This window comes from Hemiscyllium ocellatum, chromosome 1 (genome assembly GCF_020745735.1).
Source record: "Hemiscyllium ocellatum isolate sHemOce1 chromosome 1, sHemOce1.pat.X.cur, whole genome shotgun sequence".
NCBI lineage: Eukaryota > Metazoa > Chordata > Chondrichthyes > Orectolobiformes > Hemiscylliidae > Hemiscyllium > Hemiscyllium ocellatum.
The window spans coordinates 135,582,313-135,605,089 of record NC_083401.1 but is presented as its reverse complement, the minus strand read 5'-3'; the positions used below and the strand labels follow the sequence as shown (position 1 = coordinate 135,605,089).

The 22,777-nt window shown below is 40.3% G+C and overlaps 1 protein-coding gene across 4 annotated transcripts in view; it reads left to right on the top strand.

Annotated features, from left to right (window-relative positions):
* Positions 1–5,525: 5,525 nt before the first annotated feature.
* Positions 5,526–22,777, top strand: part of anxa3a (annexin A3a) — a 72,633-nt gene continuing 55,381 nt past the window's right edge. For 2 of the 4 annotated variants that reach the window (XM_060826249.1, XM_060826219.1), the window contains exons 1-3: positions 6,292–6,422; positions 10,373–10,426; positions 18,767–18,889. In XM_060826249.1, coding sequence (XP_060682232.1) covers positions 10,412–10,426; positions 18,767–18,889 — 138 coding nt within the window. In that variant the 5' untranslated portion in view covers positions 6,292–6,422; positions 10,373–10,411. Of the gene's footprint in view, positions 5,556–5,987; positions 6,024–6,291; positions 6,423–10,372; positions 10,427–18,766; positions 18,890–22,777 lie in introns of those variants that run through there. The other 2 variants (XM_060826229.1, XM_060826239.1) reach the window with 2 other exon arrangements.

Here is a 22,777-nt window from a genome sequence, read left to right as displayed (position 1 = left end):
GAAAGGCAGCAATTCGGTAAAACATTTCCGAACATGCAAAAAAGATAAAGATACAATGTTATCAGGGCAACTAATTTACATCTATGAACTCAGTTCTTACTGATTGTGAAATATAAATTAAAGTTCATCCTGCTTCTCTGCAATGTCAGCAGCCAAGCTGTCTTACAGCAAATGCAGATATAAACATCAGCACTGTGCATTGCTCAGATAGAAGCACCATGCAATATTTAGAAGGTGATGTTTGAGTTTAAAGGCACTAACTAAATGCATGTTTTTTTGATGTGACTGGTCAAACACAGAGTCAAACATAAATGGACGTTGGTGGTTAAATGAGAGAATGGTACAAAATGATTATACATGAGTGTCTGCAAACCACACGCCTTGTGGGTTGCTTGATCCTATTAATAATCACAGGGTGCAGGCTTTCTCAGACATTATAAATTGCCTCCATCCAATTGATATCCTGACCAGGAGAAGATTTTACAGTAAACATGACTGAATTCAGTTTGTGTGAAGAATGTACAGCAGCAGCAATGAGGGCAGGATTAAGACAGTTTGCAACTGCTCACAGGCTATGTGGGTCTCATGTGAACAGTTTTACATGATGCAGGAGTACAAGAGCAAACACTTAGCTCTTAGTGGTATTGCTAGTTCCGGGATGCAGCCATTCACAAACTATTCAGGTACAGAACCTAAGAACAATTGAACTCGCAGCAAGTTCATCAAATGTCCTCCAGCAGATACTTGAGCAGGAGTGACAATTAGGGGTGGCATGGATAGGATAAATAGACAAGTTCTTTTCCCTAAATTGGGGAGTGTACAGAACTAGAAGGCATAAGTTTAGGGTGAGAGCAGAAAGATATAAAAGGGACCCAAGGGGCAACTGTTTCACGCAGAGGGTGGTGCGTGTACGGAATGAGCTGCTAGATGAAGTGGTGGAGGCTGGTACAAATACAGCATTCAAAATTACACCATCTGCATGGGTATATGAATAGAAAGTGTTTAGAGGAATATGGACCATGTGCTGGCAAATGAGACTAGGTTAGGTTAGGCTATCTGGTCGGCATGGCTGAGTTGGACCGAAGGGTCTGTTTGGGTGCTGTACACCTCTTTGACTCCCATGCAGCTACCGTGTTGCCTCAGCAGAGGTGCAGTATTTCTGCTTGCATAGATTTTAAAATTAGATTACATTTGGATCCATGGAAAATACATGCCAGAAATGGGAAACGTGTTATAAATCATCACACTTACGCAACAGCAAATAAAGTTTGATGTCACAGTCATAACGTATTTTTCACGTCAAATATAAAAGACAGTAACATTCAATTACACTGAATATATGTTGCAATTCTTTTATCATTCAAATAATAAAGTGGAATGTTTATTTCTTCTGAAATTAAATCATAATGTGATTTTTACAAACAACTTTACAACATTGTTATGTACAGCATGCAGAGGGATTCCTCCTCTGAATACTTACTTCTGCTGAACATACATCAGTTCTTAAACAGAAAACAATAGCCCTCAAGTTCAGAACATGCTGGCATTGGGAAGACTACACAATGCAACTGTCATACACTTTGTCTCTTGCTACATATCTTGATCCACTATTCATCCTTGCTGAATTGCATTTAAATGATTCGATTAAGGAAGAGGGGTTCAGTGTTCAAGATCTCTTTTTAAAACATTTTTTCATTACTATTTTTGTTTGCTTCTTGTTAAGTAGATGAATAGTGATTTCAATGTTAAGATGAGAGATTGTTCCTCTCAGAGGCAAAACAATGCATATTTGCAAAACCCCTTCGTATTTTACTGTGTTCAGAAGTTATATCAAATGAATACAATGATTCATTAACCTCATTGCTCTGTGTGATTTATCAGCTGAAGTAAACTTGTTTATGTTTCAAAGCAATCTTCACAATGCCTGTGTCAAATCAGTTTATCTTGAGAGAGACTAAAAGTGTGTACACGTGCTTCAGATGTGGAAATCCGACCCAATCCGATCCACTGCTCAATTAAGTGACTGGCATCAGTATAACTGCAAAGATACTTGCAGTAGTTTTGAATTTATAAAAGGGGGAACAGTAAGCCCTATAATCAAGCACAGGTTGACAGATCAACAGACTAAGCAATGTCCCCAAAAGCTGTCATAGAGTCATACAGATGTACAGCATGGAAACAGACACTTCAGTCAAACTTGTCCATGCCCACCAACTCTCCTAAATTAATCTAATCCCATTTGCCAGCACTTGGCCTACATCTCTCTAAATCCTTCCTATTCATATACCTATCCAGAAGCCTTTTAAATGTTGTAACTGTACCTGCCTCTACCACTTCCTCTAGCAGCTCATTCCATACACGTAACACCTTTTCCATGAAAAGGTTGACCCGTCGGCCCCTTTTAAATCTCTCCCCTCTGACCTTAAACCTATGTTGTCTAGTTCTGGACTCACCCACTCCATGGAAAAGACCTTGTCTATTTATCATATCCATGCCCCGCATGATTTTATAAACCTCTATAAGGTCACCCCTCAGCCTCTAATGCTCCAGGGAAAACACTCCCAGCCTATTCAGCCGCTCCTTGTAGATCAAACCTTCCAACCCTGGCAACATCCTTGTAAATGTGTTCTGAACTCTTTCAAGTTTTACAACATCCTTCCAATATGAGGGAGACCAGAATTGCACACAATATTGCAAAAGTAGCCTAACCAATGTCCTGTACAACTGCAACATGATGCCCCAACTCCTATATTTGATGCTTTGATCAATAAAGGAAAACATACCAAATATCTTCTTCACTATCCTATCTACCTGAGACTCCTCTTCAAGGAAATATGAACCTGCACTCCAAGGTCTCTTTGGTCAGCAACACTCCCCAGGACCTTACCGATAAGTGTACAAATCCTGCTATGATTTGCCTTTCCAAATGCTGGCACCTCACATTTATCTAAATTAAACTCCATCTGCCACTCCTCGGCCCATCTGATCAAGATCCCATTGTACTCTGAGGTAATCTTCTTCACTGGCCATTACACCTCCAATTTTGATGTCATCTGCAACTTACTAACTATACCTCCTATGTTCACATCCAAATCATTTATATAAATGAAAAGTAGTGTACCCAGCACCAATCCTTGCAGCATACCACTAGTCACGGACTTCCAGTCTGAAAAGCAACCCTCCACAACCACCTTCTGTCTCTTACCTTCGAGCCAGTTCTTTATCCAAACTGGCTAATTTTCCCTGAATTTCATGTGGCCTAACTTTCCTAACCAATCTACCATGTTGAATGTCTTAATGAGGGTAGTGCAGTGAAAGTAATCTATATGGATTTCAGTCCATATAGATCACATCCAGTGCTCTACCTTCATTAATCCTCTGTCACTTTTTCAAAAAGCTCAAGCTTGTTAGACATTATTTGCCACACACAAAGCCATGTTGACTGTCCCTAATCAGTCCTTACCTATCCAAATACATGTACATCTTGTCACTCAGGATTCCCTCCAACAACTTGCCCACCACCAATGTCAGGTTCACAGTTCTCTGGCTTCCTGTCCTGTGATACAATTATTGAGGGGAGCACTGCCAGTGGTGTCTGTGTCTGCAAATCTTCATGGATAAATTAGCCCACCTCAGTTACGGGCGGGCATCTTGCTAATGCTGAGCAATCACACAGATTTTTTTTTTCATCATGAACAAGCAACTAACTCTGATGCAGCACATCCACTGCCAATGGTCCTTTGATTTACTAATGATTAGATTACTTACAGTGTGGAAACAGGCCCTTCGGACCAACAAGTCCACACCGACCAGCCGAAGCGCAACCCACCCATACCCCTACATTTACCCCTTACCTAACACTATGGGCAATTTAGCATGGCCAATTCACCTGACCCGCACATCTTTGGGCTGTGGGAGGAAACCGGAGCACCCAGAGGAAACCCACGCAGACACAGGGAGAATGTGCAAACTCCACACAGTCAGTCGCCTGAGTCGGGAATTGAACCCGGGTCTCAGGCGCTGTGAGGCAGCAGTGCTAACCACTGTGCCACCATGCCGCCCACTTTTTTTAGACCACACTGACCCGCCGAAGCGCAACCCACCCATTCCCCTACATTTACCCCTTTACCTAACACTACGGGCAATATAGCATGGCCAATTCACCTGACCTGCACATCTTTGGACTGTGGGAGGAAACCGGAGCACCCGGAGGAAACCCATGCAGACACGGGGAGAATGTGCAAACTCCACACAGTCAGTCGCCTGAGTCGGGAATTGAACCCGGGTCTCTGGCTACTCTACATCTTTGACCAACCTTGAGCTGTCCTGTTCTCACAGATGAGCTGCACCATTGTACAGAGAACAGAACCTAAGCAACATATAACTTGCAGATGCATAATCCACGTGTTCCCAAAGCTTTGATTAGATTAGATTACTTACAGTGTGGAAACAGGCCCTTCGGTCCAACAAGTGCACACCGACCTGCCGAAGCGCAACCCACCCAGATCCATTCTCTTACATTTACCCCTTCACCTAACACTAGGGCCAATTCACCTAACCTGCACATTTTTGGACTGTGGGAGGAAACCGGAGCAGACACGGGGAGAATGTGCAAACTCTACACAGAGAGTCACCTGAGGCGGGAATTGAATCTGCGTTTCTGGCACTGGGAGGCAACAGTGCTAACCACTGTGCCACCGTGCCTTCAACCCTTTTCTGAAGGATTTCACTCCTTTAAAACATTCTCAGTGCTTTCCTCCACACTAAATGGGAGCAAATAACTATTTTCTTTGATGTACCTCAAAAAACAAATTATACATCTTTCTTGAGCTAAATCCTTTTCAGGCTTAACTTAAAAACAACTATATTACCCCTTGTGTGGCTATAAAGAATGGTAGAGTTAATACTAAAGGAGAAAAACTGTACATCTTTTACATTAAAATTTCATCCATAAAGCAAAATATACCCCAATTCTGCATTTTTAAAAGTATTTTAGTAAACGTACAATTTATTGGGAGGACGTTTTCTATATTCGACACATTGGTACTTGCAATGTGAACATCTTAAAGTTAAAAGGGTGAAATGTTTAGTGGGAATCTGATCATAATCTTGAAGCAATGTGTCAGGTACAAGAGTGATACATTATAGAAAACACTTTTAGCAAACGCTTGACAATTATAGATAAGATGCATTCTGGGCGAGGCTTTATTCTATTTTTAGTTTCATTGCATTTGGCGGAATTTTATCAAAGGAAAGGGTTCCCACTTCAGTTAGTGGCCTGAATCACAGCTTTAAAAAAATTGATTTTGTGCAGTCTGTGGAAACTGCAGCTCTGGCGAGCATCTTTGGTGTGGTTATAAAATGAACCTGCAATTGAATGTGAAAACAGGCAATTCAGTCGTTCTTTGTGCAAACCACAAAAATGTATTGCAATGTCCAAACTGCATCACTTCCTTTCCGTTATTATAGATATAAAACGGGCTCATGAAACTTGAGTTGCACTGCACTTCTGCCTTATGTTGCGACACAGAGGGAAGGGTCACACACAGGTTAAGGTAAATAAAATCAAAATTGTTGCACTGCGTTTGAGGTATATCTATGATATTCATTTTAAAAGATATGCTTTTAATTTATTCCTTTGTTGACAAATGCAAAAAGAATATTGAAAAGTTAAATATGATCAAATCACCGACACCTGAAATAATTCTTGGTCGCATTCCTCCTTGTTATCTCACAGCAAGTTCTGCGTTTCCATATCCGCTGAGTAAGTACGACAGAAATGCATAAATTGATGTATGTGAATCTAGACTTCTCTAAAAGACGATGTTGAAGTTCCTTCACGAATCAGAAATGGCATTGAGTCAATGATAACTTTACTCTATCACCACTAATTTTACGGATGAAACAATTGAAAAAGTTGCACCTTGCTGAATGAGAGTAGCCAGACTTCTTATGGCCTAGCAATTCCATAGTTACTGCTAACCAGCCTCACTGGCTCTCGAAAAATAATTTGATATTTTTTGGTAAATATCATGTTTTTCATTGTGATACAAAATAATCTCCTTTTTAAAAATGTTTCTTTGTTGTATTTAGCTTTACCTTGATTCTATATGTACTCCAAATCATGCTCTTCCGTTAAAAGTGAAGGATGTCAGTGTTTTATATTTTCGCGCTTGTTGTCTGTGAATTATTGAGTGATGTTTTCCGTGCTTGCTGATCTCTCTGCTCCTGGGCACGTGATTATTTTCTTATTTTGTGGGCTGAGTCGAACTTTTGTCAGGGATAAGAAAATTTCAGCTGAAAGCAGCTATAGATCTTTATTGGAAACTTAAAGAACACTACTTGCTCCATTTATTTTAAGCACTGACTGCAAAGTCTCGCCAAATGAACAGTATCCCTTACAATGAAACAGATCGGCTGAGGTAGGCAGATGCGTGTTGGCAAGACAATTGGTCGACTTTTTTTTATGTTTAATTGCTTTTTAATTAAATATTATTAATGAGACATTAGGGAAAAATAAAATTTGCATACAGCAAAGTAAAAGCAATAGCTTTTAAATGTGGCCTAATGGTTAGCATTGCGACCTTACAGCGCCAGAGACCCGAGTTCGATTCTATCCTTGGGTGACTGTGCAAACTCCGCACATTCTCCCCCTAAGGGTGTGGGTTTCCTTTAGGCGCTCTTGTGTCCTTCCACGATCCAGAATCGTGCAGGTTACGTGGATTGGCTGTGCTAAATTGCCCATAGTGTCCAGGGATGTGTAACTTAGATGGATTAGCCATGAGAAATACAGGGTCACAGGGAAAGGGGGGTGGTGGTATAGAGAGCCTGGGTGGGATGCTCTTTGGCCAGTTGGTGTGGATATGTTAGGCTGAATGCCCTGTGTCCACATTTAGGGATTGTACAGATATGTTTTACTTAGTGCACTGCTTCATGCAGGAAATCAGTCCTTGGGAGAAGTGTAGGTTCACAGTGTTGGTTAAGGATTCCATCCTTCCCCAGTAAAAAAAGACAACCAAGGTTATCTATGATCTGTCAGGATGCATATGGTAGCTAGAAATGGGAAAGTTCAATTTTCTGCATCTTTAGAGTTCAGTAAACAAAATGTGATGAAAGTTTCACTTTGAAGAGATGTGTAGAAATAATATTGGGTGATTTCAATGTTTGCAAAATAGATTAGAATTACAGTATGCAAGTGATCATGTTTTGTTGATTGCATTTGTTTTTGCTCCTGAAATCAGTATACTGCTGTAACTATAAGAAAAGCATTGCATAATTTTTCTTCTCGGTACTGAGTCAAGCAAGCCATAGATATGAGAGTTGAACAATAAAGTGTATACAACTTGTTAATTGTGAGAGTAAACATACACAACGATATCAAGGATTAGCATGCTTGACTGGAAAAAGGTAAAAGTTCAAAAAGATAAAAAGGGATCTTGCTCAAGTTGATTGTACAGAAATGTTGCCAAGATGACAGATTAGCAGTAGGGTTTTCAAATTTGAGATAAAAAGAAGATAAATTCAGTGGAAACACGGATACAGATGTATCCAAAAAGATTCCTGTCAATAGATTAAAATGAACCTGAAACTTTAAAGGAAAGTTTTAAATGTATATTGTACCTTTCATCATTTCAGCACAGCATAAATAGGAAGAACACAGATGTAGTTTTATATGAAATTTTAGAATGCCAATTTTAAGGTAACTTGGTTAGAAAGTTGCCTAATTAATGAGAAATAAAAAAAGGTGCATGTATGTTAGGTGGAGCCAGAATGTAAATTTAGTAAGTGTCAAATCCACTTTCTTTTTTATCTTTAATTATCTTGACTATCAAAAATCTAATGCAGATGGATGTAATTCCAATGAACTAGCCTCCCCTGTTTTCTGAGAAGAGAATTTCACAGACTAACAACACTTCCCTAAAAATAAATCCTCATCTCCTTCTTAAATGTGAGGCCAGTTATTTTTAAACTGTGTCCCTTTTTACTTGTTTCTCATAAAAAGGGGTAATTCTCTCAAAATATATTCTGTCTAGCGTCCTCAGGATTTTACATGTTTAAACAATATCACTACTAATTCTTCTATACGCCAGTGTGTAAAGTTCCAACCTATTCAACCTTTCTTCATATGTTGTTCATCCAATGAATGAGTAATGTTTGTTGACAGACAATAATGACTGTACTTCAAAGTAGTAAGTGCACTGTACAGAACTATAAGATCGATGCAAGGTCAGAAATGTGAAGTGCTTTTTTGAGTACTTACACTTATTTTGTAACAATACTTAAAGCAGCTAAGATTTTTATCTGCTATCCATGATGTTCTTGCTAGATGAATGCTTTGAAGTATGGAAATGCCATAAAAATCCAGTCACCTCACACAGTAATTAGTTCATTTTAATGTGTTTACAATTAATGTTTCCTCTTATGTGTTTTTCCTTTGAAAATGAGAGACTGAGTAATTTTATCTTGAATTTAGATAATGTTGTGTTTGGGCTGTATTTGATTATACTGCCAGAGTTGCCTCTCATTAGCTGCTTGTCTGTGATTGACTGCATTATGCACTCTGTATAATTATACCAAGTACAGGATGTTATCAAGTCAGTCTTTTCAGTGCTACTTGGTTGAAAGCATGTCCAGACCATGGCATAACATGTCTCAGTAGTAACCAAGGCATAATCTGTTGACTAAAGAAAAAGAATCATTATCTAACAATTAGCTGAAGAAATTTGTATTTTCATTCAAGCTTTGGTAAAATACACTGTGGTATAGATCGGCCTTCTGGAATATTCTATGTGTAACCCTCGTGCAAAAGCAAGCCCTGCATTTAAATGTTATTGAAATCTATGCCCTCTGGTGCACTGGGAATAATCATGTATTATGTAGTTCTGAGAGAAAAAATGAGCAAAGGGACAATCCTTGGTCTCTACTAAGTCATGTTGAAGGTAGAATTGCAACAATTGAATTTGGATATAAACGTGAACAAGAAAAAGTATAAGGCTTTGAGAGACAAGGAAGGGAATCAGGTTGTTGGATCTTTCTTCTGAAGAGATGGCATGTATGCTATTGGTAGAAAGATCTTCTGTATGTTATATTCCGTGATCCGAATTGGATCCATGATTTTGAGGCCAGAGCAGATAAGAACTGATGAGAGTTGTTGCTGCTCTGTCTCTTTCTACCCCAACTTATGAACATTTTGTCCAGTTGGAGAAACCCAAAATGAGGTGTTAACTATTGTATGCAGGCCTGTGACATTCAATTACAATGTGTTTCTCTAATCTGTGAAGAGAAAAAGTGTTCTTTGGAGCTCTCAACAGCTGGGGAATACTCAGGTAAAAGTGAAACACAAAACACAAGTGGAGACTTAAGACTTTAGGACTGCAGGAAACAAAAGTAACAATTGTATTTTTTTCCTGTTGGAAAATTACATAAGGCCCCAAAACCAACACCCTTCCAGTACATTCCCACCACAATTCTGGTAGAGTGCAATGAAGGGGTTGGAAACTGGCAGAAAACCACTTATAATACTGCATTACTATTATCTGCGAGATGAGGTGAGGTGCAAATTCTCCATTGATCATTCTAAGGATAGAAAGACAAGGACATGTAATGTTGGGTGATCCCCTGTCTTTGAACTCCCAGGGGACAAGGTAACATCATTTAAATAGAAATCCAGAGCATACAGAGATGTGGGATGGCATGACAGGTGGATGGTAAAATTTGAATTCAATTTTTTAAAAAAAATCTGGAATCAAGGAAGTTAGCCTAATGATGACCCTTGCTGATTGTTATAAAATAAAATGTTTAATTATGCCTTTTAGGTAGGAAATCTTGATCCTTACTTGGTCTGGCCAACATGTGACGCCTGATCCACAGCTACATCATTAACTGTTAACTGCTTTCTGGGCACTTGGATGTGAAATAAATGCTGACCTAGCATATCCCAGGAGTGAATTTAAAAACGGACAAATTTTTTTCAGTGGTGCAAGACCAGCCCAGAAAATTGTCCTCTACACCTGGTGGTTTTCAGAAGTCAATTTTCTTATGCTTACCAGATTATTTTACGTAGGAGATTATTTGGAACTAATTTTACATGTTGCTGGGACAAGATCCTAATAACTACCTGGATACTGACTCTCCTGGCCAAATTGGAGAAGTTGTGATATACCCAAGAGCATGGTAACTGCCAGTCCTATATCAGTCAGATGCCCTATCCCTGCATACTGCCCCAGGGTCACTATTAGTGGGAGTGATCTCTGTGAAAATGCTAGGATCATTAAACAGTGGGATTTTGTGTCTATATTTATTGCATGCATGTATTAAAATTAATTTAGATCCTTGACAAATTGTAACTTGTACATTTTTGTTTGTTTTATAGAGTTCTCATCCTAAATAACATTCTTAAGTGAAGAGGAAAATGGCATCCACATGGGTAAATTATAAGTACCATTCAACTTGAAATTTATCCAAGGAAGAATATCTACCAGTTTTGATTAGTATTGAAAGAACCATTCTCCCAAGATATTGGAGGCTAGTAACCTAAAGAGAGATCTTTGAATTACAGGGGTTTGAATCAAAGGATTGCCTTTGCATTGAAAGCACTTTGCATACTTTTTCAGTAACATTTGTAGATATATGCAACAAAAATGTCATTCACTGAAGAAACAAACCATTTATATGATGTAGCCTCCATGTCCACAATTATTTTGAAACAGTTAAAAAAAAATCAGCATGCCTTCTTTACATAAGCTACATTGCTGAAGTCCTCCCTGCAAACAACAGTAAATTTCTTGTTATGCTGATTTTCCTGTTAGCCCATACTGATTCCAATAACAGTGAATTGTTCATCTGCCTGTTGTTGACTTTTCCAGGAACTGAGGCAGCTTGAGTAGTTGATGACACTTTCAAATTTGTCGTTGATGCTGCTTCATATCAATTTATTATTCCTGGAAGGATTAACCTTGTGTATTCATTAGAGATGGAAGTCAAAGAGCGGGATTTGTTTAGAAAATTTGTGGAGACAACTTTTCAATTTACAAAATCTGAGGTAATGCTAAACTTATACAAATATTGGTTAGGATATTGTGCCCAGCGAAAATGTCAAAGCCATGGAGAAGGTTGAAAGGTTGATGCCAGAAAGGAAAGGCTTTAATTACAAGGAGAGTGTAAGGAAACTGGGACTTTATTCCCACGAGAAGAGAGGTTAAGGAACAAAATGTAACTGATGTTTACAAAATTATAAGTTCAATGACAGGAATAAAAACTATTTTAATGATCTGAATTTAAAATATCACAAACATATTAAAATGAGGACTTATAAGAAGACTTGTTAAAAGTGTACAGTTAGTGCAAAAGACAGAATAAAAGCTTGAAAAAGAAAATGGATAAATACTTGAAAGAAGAAGTATGAGAAAAGTACAGAGGATTGGATTAACTATATCCGCTGTTTTCAGAAGAGCTGGGACATGGCTGTTTGAGAGAATGACCTCTTTCTGTGCTGAGAAGTATTGTCATTCTGTTTAATCATAAATAAATAATATGCATTTGTATTTAAATATTGGTTTAGCTATATTTAGGGGAGGTTTATGAGATTCAGAAATTACAGAAGTATAGAGGCATTTCAACACAGTGGGTTATTATGTGGTATTTGAGTTCTTCATCATACTTAATGTGGGAGAGGGCACTGCCCTCAGATCAGATACATCTAAGTATGTAATAGCATGGCTTTGCTTTAAAGGACTATATTTTTCTGAGCAAATATGGAATCACTTTTTTTCAGAATTATCCACTTCTAACATTGAAAGATGAAAGAATATCACTAATAGAAACTATGGGTTATTTCTTCTTAATTTAAACTGGTTAAAGATACGGCCTACCACTGACATATAAGAACACTTTTTTTTTCTGTAAAATAAACCCTCCACTAAATTAATAAAATATCCAATTAACAAACACTGCACATCCAAGGCAGTGAAGCAATAAGGAAAACAAAAATTGGCAGGAGTCGTGCTTGAAACAAGAGAGAGACTAAATCAATATTTGCCACTTTTGAGAAGATTTGTAGCTTAGGGTGAGGTTCAGGTTGTAAGTTTGTTCGCTGAGCTGGTACGTTTGGTTCTCAGACATTTCATCACCGTGCTGGGTCACATCATCAGTGAGCCTCCATTGAAACGCTGGTGTTCTATCCCACGTTCTGGGACCAATCACCTCAACACCCACAAAAGGAGCTGCATCAGGAGTCACCAAACACACTGCAGCAGGAGGAACTATGAGCAGCAGAAGAAAAATACCTTTACAGTATATTCAAGAAAAACTGACACCCAATAAACATAGTCTGCCGAATCTTAAACAACAAACCCAAACAAGAAGACACAATATGCCCAGAGACTGTAGCCATACTACTATATACCAAAGATGTCTCGGAGATGACTACCAGACTATTCTGACCTCTTGGCTTCATGGTAGCCCACAAAACTACCAACACACTGAAACAGTAACTGATGAACCTAAAAGACCCTGTATCAACCACCAACAACCAACAAATTGAATGTCATGTATAAAATACCGGGCAAGGACTGCAACAAACATATATTGGGCAAGAAACTAGCCACCAGGATACACAAGCACTAACTAGCCACCAAAAGACATGACCAACTATCACTAATATCCTTACACACCGACAAAGAAAGACATCACTTTGACTGGGACAACACAACCGTCCTGGGACAGACTAAACATGGGAATTCCTAAAGTCCTGGCATTCAAACCGGAACTCCATCAATAAACACATTGATTTGGTCCCCATTTACCAACCTCTGAGAAAAAGAACTGGAAATGATAACTCCCACCTTACCAGACCAAAACATATAAATAGAAAGTGGGGACGGAACACCAGCACTTCAACGGAGGCGCACTGATGATGTTACCTAGTATGGAGACAAAATGTCTGAGAACAAACCTACCAGTTCAGCAAGCAAACTTACAACCTGAACTAAATCAATACATTGTTATTGGAGGAGAGAATGTACTCCGCTCTCTGGGTGCCACCTATCTCTGAAGAAGCGGAGACACCCATGCAAGGATGTGGCCGCGGAAAAGAAGCAGGCAGTCAGGAATTGCAAGCCCTTCCACAGCTCACTGTCCAGACCTAATGATGGCTACTTTAGCTAGGCTCAGGAGTTGACCCCAACGAGGTCAAGAACCCATGTTTTTTTAAAAATCTCACTAACCCACTACGAAATGATCTAATCACCCAATCAAACACTAAATACTGCCCACCAGAGAAATAATTCAGTTCAATGTTTTTATTCAACCTGTTCAGACATGTTATGGCATACTGTATCTCTGGAGCTGATGGGATTTGAACTCAGGTTTTCTACAAGAACACAAATCTCAAAAACAAAGTCCAAAGAGCATCACCCACTGTCAATCAACTCTAGAGCTGTTCTGCTTTGCTGTTAAAAGGATGTGCATTGTCCCACTAATACTCATGTCTTCTCTAATCTTTCCTACAATCATCTTAATGCTCTCTGATAATTGACCTCTCAGATAGGCACCTCATAATTTTAAATTATTCATCCCTCAAAATTGATCTCCAGAAGACTGGAGGATAGTGAATGTGGTCCCCTTGTTCAAGAAGGGGAGTAGGGACAGCCCTAGTAACTATAGGACAGTGAGTCTCACTTCTGTTGTGGGCAAAGTCTTAGAGAGAATTGTAAGGGATAGGATTTATGAACATCTGGATAGGAATAATGTGATCAAGGATAGTCAGCATGGTTTTGTGAAGGGCAGGTCGTGCCTCACAAACCTTATTGAGTTCTTTGAGAAGGTGACCAAGGAAGTGGACGAGAGTAAAGCAGTAGATGTGGTGTATATGGATTTTAGCAAGGCGTTCGATAAGGTACCCCATGGTAGGCTACTGCAAAGATTACGGAGGTATGGCATTGAGGGTGCATTAGAGGTTTGGATTAGGAATTGGCTGGCTGGAAGGAGACAGAGGGTAGTAGTTGATGGTAAAGGTTCATCTTGGAGTGCAGTTACTAGCAGTGTTCCACAAGGATCTGTTTTGGGACCATTGCTGTTTGTCATTTTTATAAATGACCTGGAGGAGGGGCTTGAAGGCTGGGTGAGCAAGTTTGTGGATGATACAAAAGTCAGTGGAGTGGTGGACAGCGAAGAAGGATGTGGCAGGTTACAGCGGGATATAGATAAGTTGCAGAGCTGGGCAGAAAGGTGGCAAATGGAGTTCAATGTAGCTAAGTGTGAAGTCATTCGCTTTGGTAGGAGTAACAAGAAGATGGATTACTGGGCTAATGGTAGGCTTCTTGGTAGTGTGACTGAGCAGAGGGATCTTGGTGTCCATGTACACAGATCTCTGAAAGTTGCCACCCAGGTAAATAGTGCTGTGACGAAGGCATATGGTGTACTGGGCTTTATTGGTAGAGGAATTGAGTTCCGGAGTCCTGAGGTCATGTTGCAGTTGTATAAGACTCTGGTGCGGCCTCATCTGGAGTATTGTGTGCAGTTTTGGTTGCCATACTATAGGAAGGATGTGGAGGCACTGGAACGGGTGCAAAGGAGGTTTACCAGGATGTTGCCTGGCATGGTAGGAAGATCGTATGAGGAAAGGCTGAGGCAGTTGGGGCTGTTCTCATTGGAGAAAAGAAGGTTTAGGGGAGATTTGATAGAGGTGTACAAGATGATTAGGGGTTTAGATAGGGTTGACAGTGAGAACCTTTTTCCACGTATGGAGTCAGCTGTTACTAGGGGACACAGCTTTAAATTAAGGGAAGGTTGGTATAGGACAGATGTTAGGGGTAGATTCTTTACTCAGCGCGTTGTAAGTTCATGGAATGCCCTGCCAGTAGCAGTGGTGGACTCTCCCTCTTTATGGTCATTCAAGCGGGCATTGGATAAGCATATGGAGGTTATTGGGCTAGTGTAGGTTAGGTAGGCTTCGGTCGGCGCAACATCTCTCATTTCTATCCAATCTTTCCTAATAACCGCAATCGTCAAGCCCTGGCACCATTCTTGTAAATTTCCACTGTACTCACTTCACAGAAACTATGTTCTATCTGTAATGTGGTGACTAGAATTGTAGAAAGGTTCCAGCTGTGGTCTAACCAATGTTTTATACCCTTGCATCATTACATCTCTGCTCTTCCATTCTATACTACATCCAATAAAGGAAACCATTCCATATGATTTCTTTAACACTTTATCCACCCATCCCGCCACCTTCAGGAATCTATAGACATGCACTGTTAGGTTTTTTAACTTATCTAGTCCTCTCAATATCCTTCAATTCACTGTATATTCACTACATTTGTTTGTCTTCCCCAAATTTATTACTTTGCACTTCTCTGGATTGAATTCCATTTGCAACTTTTCTGCTCACTTAATCAAACCATTGTTATGATTCTGGAGTTGCCAACTATCAGGTTTAGGGCAATATTTGTGTAATTTTTCAATAATTTAAGTCCAAGTTATTAAGATATAGAGTAAGCAATATGAGCGCCATCAACGAGATCTGTCAAATGCCATTAGAAACCACTTTGACCTTGCAACTCTACACTTTGTTGTCTATCACCCTGCCAAACATTGGATCCAACTTGCCATATTTGCTGGTATCCCATGGGATTTCACTTTAGCGACAGGTTTGTCATGTCGGATCTTGTTAAGTATTTTACTAAATCCGTTCCGACAACATCCACTGCACTACCCTCATCAACCCTCCTTGCTCCTTCCTCCACAAATTTGATTATGTTAGTAAGACACGAGCTTCCCCTTAGAAAACCATGCTGACTGACTCTGATTAATATGTGCCTTTCTCAGTGACAGTATATTCTGACTCTCAGAAGGGGTTCCAACAACTTGACAACCACCAACGTCGGACTAACTGCTCCACAGTTATTCTTTGCATGCTTTTTAACACTTTTCATGTTGCACGTTCCTAATTCAAATCTTTCTTTTTTCTAGTTTAGAAGAGTTTTATTCTTGCTTTGTCTATACAAATAATTTCACAAGCTTCAACATATGTATCAGAGTTTATAATCTGGTGCATTATACTGTTCAGCATTGTAATCGCAACACTGGTACAAACACACTGCAGTTTGCTAGCAAAGTCAGGGCTGCAGGAGGCAACACTGTAAAATTGTTGAATTATTAGAAATAGTCTGTACCATTGCCAGGTGCAGTGGTATTGTTATAGAAGTAGTCATTCAGAAGAGTTGACTATTAGTCTGGAGACACAAACTCAAATCCTTCCAGAGCAGGTGGTAACATTAAATTCAATGAATAACCTGGAATAACCAGATTGGTGTGAACTGCCCTTTTAACCAGGAAAATCTGCTGAATTAGCTTGTCTGGTGTAAGTATGATTCAAAGACCCATAGCAATGTGGTTCATGTCGACTCTTAAATTCCACTGTCCCAAACCACTACTAAAAATGCAAAAAAGAATAAACCCTGCAAAGTCCTCCTCAGAAATTCCTGGGAATTTTACCGAATCTGGGAGAGTTGTTGAAAAGGCGAGTCAAGCTAGCATACTGATATAGTAATTTTTCTAATCATACTTTTCAGCCAATATTCCAGTCACTACCTCTGACTATGTGCTATCTCGCTGCTGGTACAAATCTCCACAGAGGTAGTAATACAGTGGTGTACACTGACAATCCTCAATATTGACTCGGACCCCATGATGTCTTGTGGCATCAGGTTAAACATGGACAACAATACCTCTTGCTGATTAATACTTCCATGCTGATGAATCAGTGCATCTTCACGTTTAATGCAAATTGGAAGAAGCACAGAGAGTGACATTGACACTAGGAAATGTTCTGTAGGTGGGAGACTTTAACATCCATTCCCCAGGTTGACTCAGTAGAAATCGGTAGTTACCAAGCTAGTGAAGTGCTGAACTCCTTACCTGTGACAGTGGACCTCATCAGGTCCTGAGAGAATCAACGAGAGAAAAAAAAATCTACCTGATCTCACTCTGGTCATTCAACCTATTGCAGATGCATCTGGCCATGATGGTGTTGGTGGAAGTAACCACCACCACTTGTCAAGATGAAGTTGTGCTATCATATTGAAGTCACCATTGTGCTGCATGGCACTACCACCATGCTAAATGGGGTATATTTTGAACAGATCTAGCAAATTCAAACAGGAGTTCATGTCATGGGTCATCAGGAGCAGCAGAATTGCATTAAATCACAATCTGTAATCTCATGATCTGCATTTCCTCTAACCTGATTAACTGCATCCGTTGCTCCAATGTGTCCCGATGCTCCCTACATCGGGGAGATAGAGTGCAAACTCAGGGATTGGTTCAGGGGACATCTATGGTCTGCATGCTACAATCAACCCCACCTCCCGGTGGCCAGCCATTTCAACTTCCCCCTCCCAATCACCCAACGACATGTCCATGGGTCAAAATAACGGCATACTCAAACTGGAGGAAGAACACCTCCTCTTTCGTCATGGGAGCTTACTACCTTATGGCCTCAACATAGAATTCACCAGCTTCCAAATCTGCCCACCCCCACCTCATCTCAGATTCAGCCCTCCCTCCGCCTACTCCCTTGACCTGATCTAACCTGTCCATCTTCCTCCCCACCTATCCGCTCCACCCCTCCCACTGACCAATCTCAATCACCTCCTACCTACACCCACCTATCACCGTCCCACGTACCTTTCCCCCAGTCCCACCCTCCTCCCGTTATATATTTCTCAGCCCCCTTCCCCGTCCCCAATCCTGATGAAAGCTCCCCCTCCGCCCGACATGGCGATTCTCCTGCTCTTCTAATGCTGCTTGACCTGCTGTGCTTTTTCCAGCTCCACATTTTATTGATTCTGACTTTTCAGCATCTGCAGCGCTCACTATCTCAAAGCCTGAAATTTCCTCTACTCTTACTATTACTAACCAGCCAGGGATCAGCCCTGGTTCATTGAACAGTGCAGAAGAACATGCCCAGAGCAACACCAGGCATACCTAAAAGTTAGATGTCAACCAGATGAAGTTAGAACACAAACAATGGAAGCAACAATGTTTGGACCTAAGTAATCCTATTTACCAACTGAGCAAGTCAAAGTTTGCCACCCTACCACATCCAATTGTGAATGATAGTGGACAATTAAACAACTAACAGGAGAAGGTGACTCCTCAATCGTCCCCATCCTCAATGTGATAGGGGAACTCAGCAGGTTACTGTAAAAATTAAGGCTGAAACATTTGCTACTATCTCCAGCCAGAAGTGCTGAGTAATTGATCCATCTTCTCCTCCTGAGGTCCCCAGCATCACATGCCAGTTTTCAGATGTTTCATGTTACTGTATTTAATACAGCAAAGGCTGTAGGGCCAGACATTTTGGCTGTAGTTCAGAAGATTTCTCCTCCATTTATAAAGAGCAGACTTCACTAGAATTATTTCAATAATTCAAAAAGTCCTTTCTGACAGCACTTTAAAAACCTCTGACCTCTCCCAACTATAAGGACAAAGGCTACAGTTGCATGTGAATACTGAAAGTTCCCCTCTGAACCAATGTTGTGGTATCTTGATACATTCTCCCTAACAATGTTATGGGTGTACTTGTGCCAATGGACTGCAGCCATTCAAGAATGCCGCACTACTTGGTAAACTTTTGAGGGTTGGGAAGGATGGCTGTTGATTGAGGGCATAAAAGAGGGAGTCAAATCCTTTATAGAATGTATATTGGCTTTAAAAAGCATTTAATTTGCACCTTGTTTATCATACTGCTTCTTTCTGACAGTCTACTGGTGGGGCATGTGAGTCCTGGTGGCCGAATGGTGGATATGCTCCCGTGGGCTGTGGTGGTGTTGGTGAGCAACTTGCCCCAGGAAGTGATCTGACTCCAGTTCCCAATGGTGCTTTTGTAAGTCTGTTTCAATCTTTCTTGCTCATATAATTTTAGATGCTAAAATTGCACAATATGTTCACCAGCATAAGAAAGGAAAAAACTAGTAATGTTTCAAGAAAAGATCTTTCATCAAAATATGCTAATTAACAAAGAAAAATTATGACTGCCATTCCATACTTGAGTAATAAAGAACTGATGAATAACACCTAAAATAACTGTTTGTTTCTCTCTCCATGAATGCCACCTTTTTGTAGAGTTACAAACATGATCATGGCATGTGTGGAAGGTTTCTCGCGTGTCATGAAAGAATAGCAATTTCCATTTTTATAGCACAGAGATATGTCCTAAGGTATCGAACAGGAGCATTATAAAATAAAGTATGATACCAAGCTATAGATTTTGGTGACCAACATCTTGGTCAAAGAGCTAGATTTTAAGGATTGTGTTAATGGTGCAAAGCCTGGTAAAGAGATGGAGAGACAAAAGGAGAGAATTCCACAATCTAGAGTCTAGACAACTGAAAGCATGTCCCCAGTTGTTAAGCAATAGCTAATGCACTAATAGTCTGAATTAAAAGAGGACAGAAAACCTGAAGGCTTGTGGGATAGGATGGGATGAGGCCTTGGATTGATTTGAAAACTCTTGAACAGATTTTTTGCTGAGTTTGTTTTCCATGGGAGTCCATTGAAGTTGTTGACCAGGAACAAATGCCTTATCCTGCATGTCATAGAGATGTACAGCACGGAAACAGACCCTTCGGTCTAACCTGTCCATGCCAACCAGATATGCCAAGGAGAAACTAAGGACTGCAGATGCTGGAGATCAGAGCTGAAAATGTGTTGCTGGAAACGCGCAGCAGGTCAGGCAGCACCCAAGGAGCAGGAGAATCGACGTTTCGGGCATGAGTCCTTCTTCAGGAATGGTACTGGTTGTCCTGGTTGGGTCCAAATTTTGTTGGTCTGAACGTAGTCTGGAGTCTGTGTGGGATTAGTCGGTTCCGTAGGCAGGTGCTGAGGAAGGAGATGTGGCTGTGGTAGCGAGTCTGTTTGAGAATGTGGCTGAAGAGCTTCTGGGCAGAGGAGATGACCTGGGGTGTGTAGTGAGAGAGGGACCCACTGAAATCCTTGTAGAGGGAGGAAGAGAGCTTCTTCAAGGAAGGCGTCCTTGCAAGAGGATTCGCAGTAGGTTAAAATCTTCTAAGAGAAAGTGAGGACTGCAGATGCTGGAGTCCTTCCTGAAGAAGGGCTCATGCCCGAAACGACGATTCTCCTGCTCCTTGGGTGCTGCCTGACCTACACTTTTCCAGCAACACATTTTCAGACCAGATATCCCAACCCAATCTAGTCCCATCTGACAGCACCTGGCCCATATCCCTCCAAACCCTTCCTATTCATATAGCCATCCAAATGCCTCTTAAATGTTGCAATTGTACCAGCCACCACTTTCTCTGGCAGCTCATTCCATACATGTACCACTCTGTGTGAAAAAGTTGCCCCTTAGGTCTCTTTTATATCTTTCCCCTCTCACCCTAAACTTTATGCCCTCTAATTCTGGACTCCCCGACCGCAGGGAAAAGACTTTGTCTAATAATCCTATCCATGCCCCTCATATGCCTTCCAACATTGAGTTCAAACCTATCATGGGTTTCCTCACTTTGCTTCTTATCAAAATTTACAGCATAGCCCTCACCTCTGTTGTTACAGGACTTTGTTTAATATTGCTTTGCATTTGACATTTACATGTCAGTTATTAATTTATTATTAGAATATTAGATTAGATTACTTACAGTGTGGAAACAGGCCCTTCGGCCCAACAAGTCCACACTGACCCGCCGAAGCGCAACCCACCCATACCCCTACATTTACCCCTTACCTAACACTACAGGCAATTTAGCATGGCCAATTCACCTGACCTGCACATCTTTGTGACTGTGGGAGGAAACCAGAGCACCCAGAGGAAACCCACGCAGACACGTGGAGAACGTGCAAACTCCACGCAGTCAGTCGCCTGAGTCGGGAATTGAACCCGGGTCTCAGGCGCTGTGAGGCAGCAGTGCTAACCACTGTGCCACCGTGCCGCCCACCTGTGCCACCATACCGCCCATTACTATTCTTTTTCAGAACCTTTTGATATTTTGAAGGTTATGCATTAAAATGTTGAGTTGTCTAACATTTGAAATTAGGTAATGTAAGTAAAACTGCAAAGTGTAAATTTAGTGTGAAAAAATTCAGTCAATGAAAAACATGTTGGATAAAATTGGCTTTTAGATTTGCTATAAGCTCACTATGCTCGAGATGATAACCAATTTCACTCCTTAATTTGTACACAATTTGAAATATTATATTGCTTTGAATTAAGAGTAGACTATAAATTGAGTATTGTAATCAGATTTAAATAATTTAAATGAAAAATGATCAAATTTGGTATGTATTTTTATTTTACAGGTGAGCTTGTAATAGACCTTTCACAAGGGAAAAAATCTCTAAGCTCATGGCTAATCAAATTTTTACTTAAGTGAAATGGTTTAAAATAGATTTGAGACTTGCACAGTATTTGAAATACAGTCTAATGTAACTGAGAATTTCTAAACATATAAATAGCTTATCAACAGAGCACTAGCCAATTACTAACAAGAACCTTGGTTCATGTCATGTCCTGTACAGAATGATATACAGCAACATTTGACAGGTTACATGTACTTCAGCTTATGGGGTGAAATTCTTTTTAAGGATATTTGTTTCTTGCTCTCTTTTCCCATTCTTGGTCTCCTTACATCATTTGTGAGTCCTTTGGATGGTTATGGACAGTTCAATGCACTTAAAAAACAGTTGTGAAGAGACACGTACAAATGGCCTGGGGTTGATCTCCCTCCAACATGGGGAAGTGCCTGGATTCTGTTTTGTGCCTCATTGGCAGCTGTTTTAAAATTTTGGCATGTAGAAAATTGTTAAAACAACTTCGATCCTATTAACGTAATGGTAATAATTTATGTAGCAAAAATTACACAGCATATCTTGTGTAGAAATTCATCAAGTTTGACAACATTTCCTGTTGCATCAAATTATCCCCAACATTGCTCTAAGACAGGAATGTGTGTAGATATTTTTGCAATATTGAATTTCTACACCAGTGGAACTACTTTAGGCAAATTTAGGAACATTTTTAAGTTAGGGACTTTCTTTAGTACACATCATTTGAAAACTGCACTATATTTATTCAAACTTTAATCACATCATCAAGATTTTTTTAAGGTAGGAAAGACATTGAGCAGAATCTTACAGTGATCTGAGCCAAATGGGCTATGATAAAATGTGTAGCAGATTCGGACGACAATTGCAGAGAGGCCCATCTCAGCATCATGATCATTTTGTCCCATTTTTAGTGTTTTTCACAATGGCATGCCAAGATTCTCACTAGGCAGCAGCAAGATGCAGGTGATGTTCATTATTGTTTGTTCAATGTTATGTGAATGCCACAACTTAGCTCATTAATGTTCAGCTACCCATCTTACCAAATTTGCCAAAGAAGCTGGGTGTCAATAAAACGCGACAGGGAAGCCAGTGAGTGTACAAAGCAGAATCAGCTTGTTCCTTTCGTCAAACTGCCTCCATGTTGTGTGCAATCAAACTGCAGACCAGGCAAGATCAATGGGCATTTACCAAACACACCCTTCCTCCATAGTATTGGCATCTGGCAACCAATACTGACCATCCTGGCATTTCTGCTTTGTTCTGACAGTACGCCCTGTAAGCACAGACTTGTATTAAATGGCACATCAGCAACTAGCTTTGAAAGGCTACAGCGGAGACATTTTGTGCCCAAGGACAATTTGGGATCCAGCTTAGGGACTGAACCAGGCTGCATATTAAGGATAGTCGCTTGCTCTCTTAGCACTTGCTCACT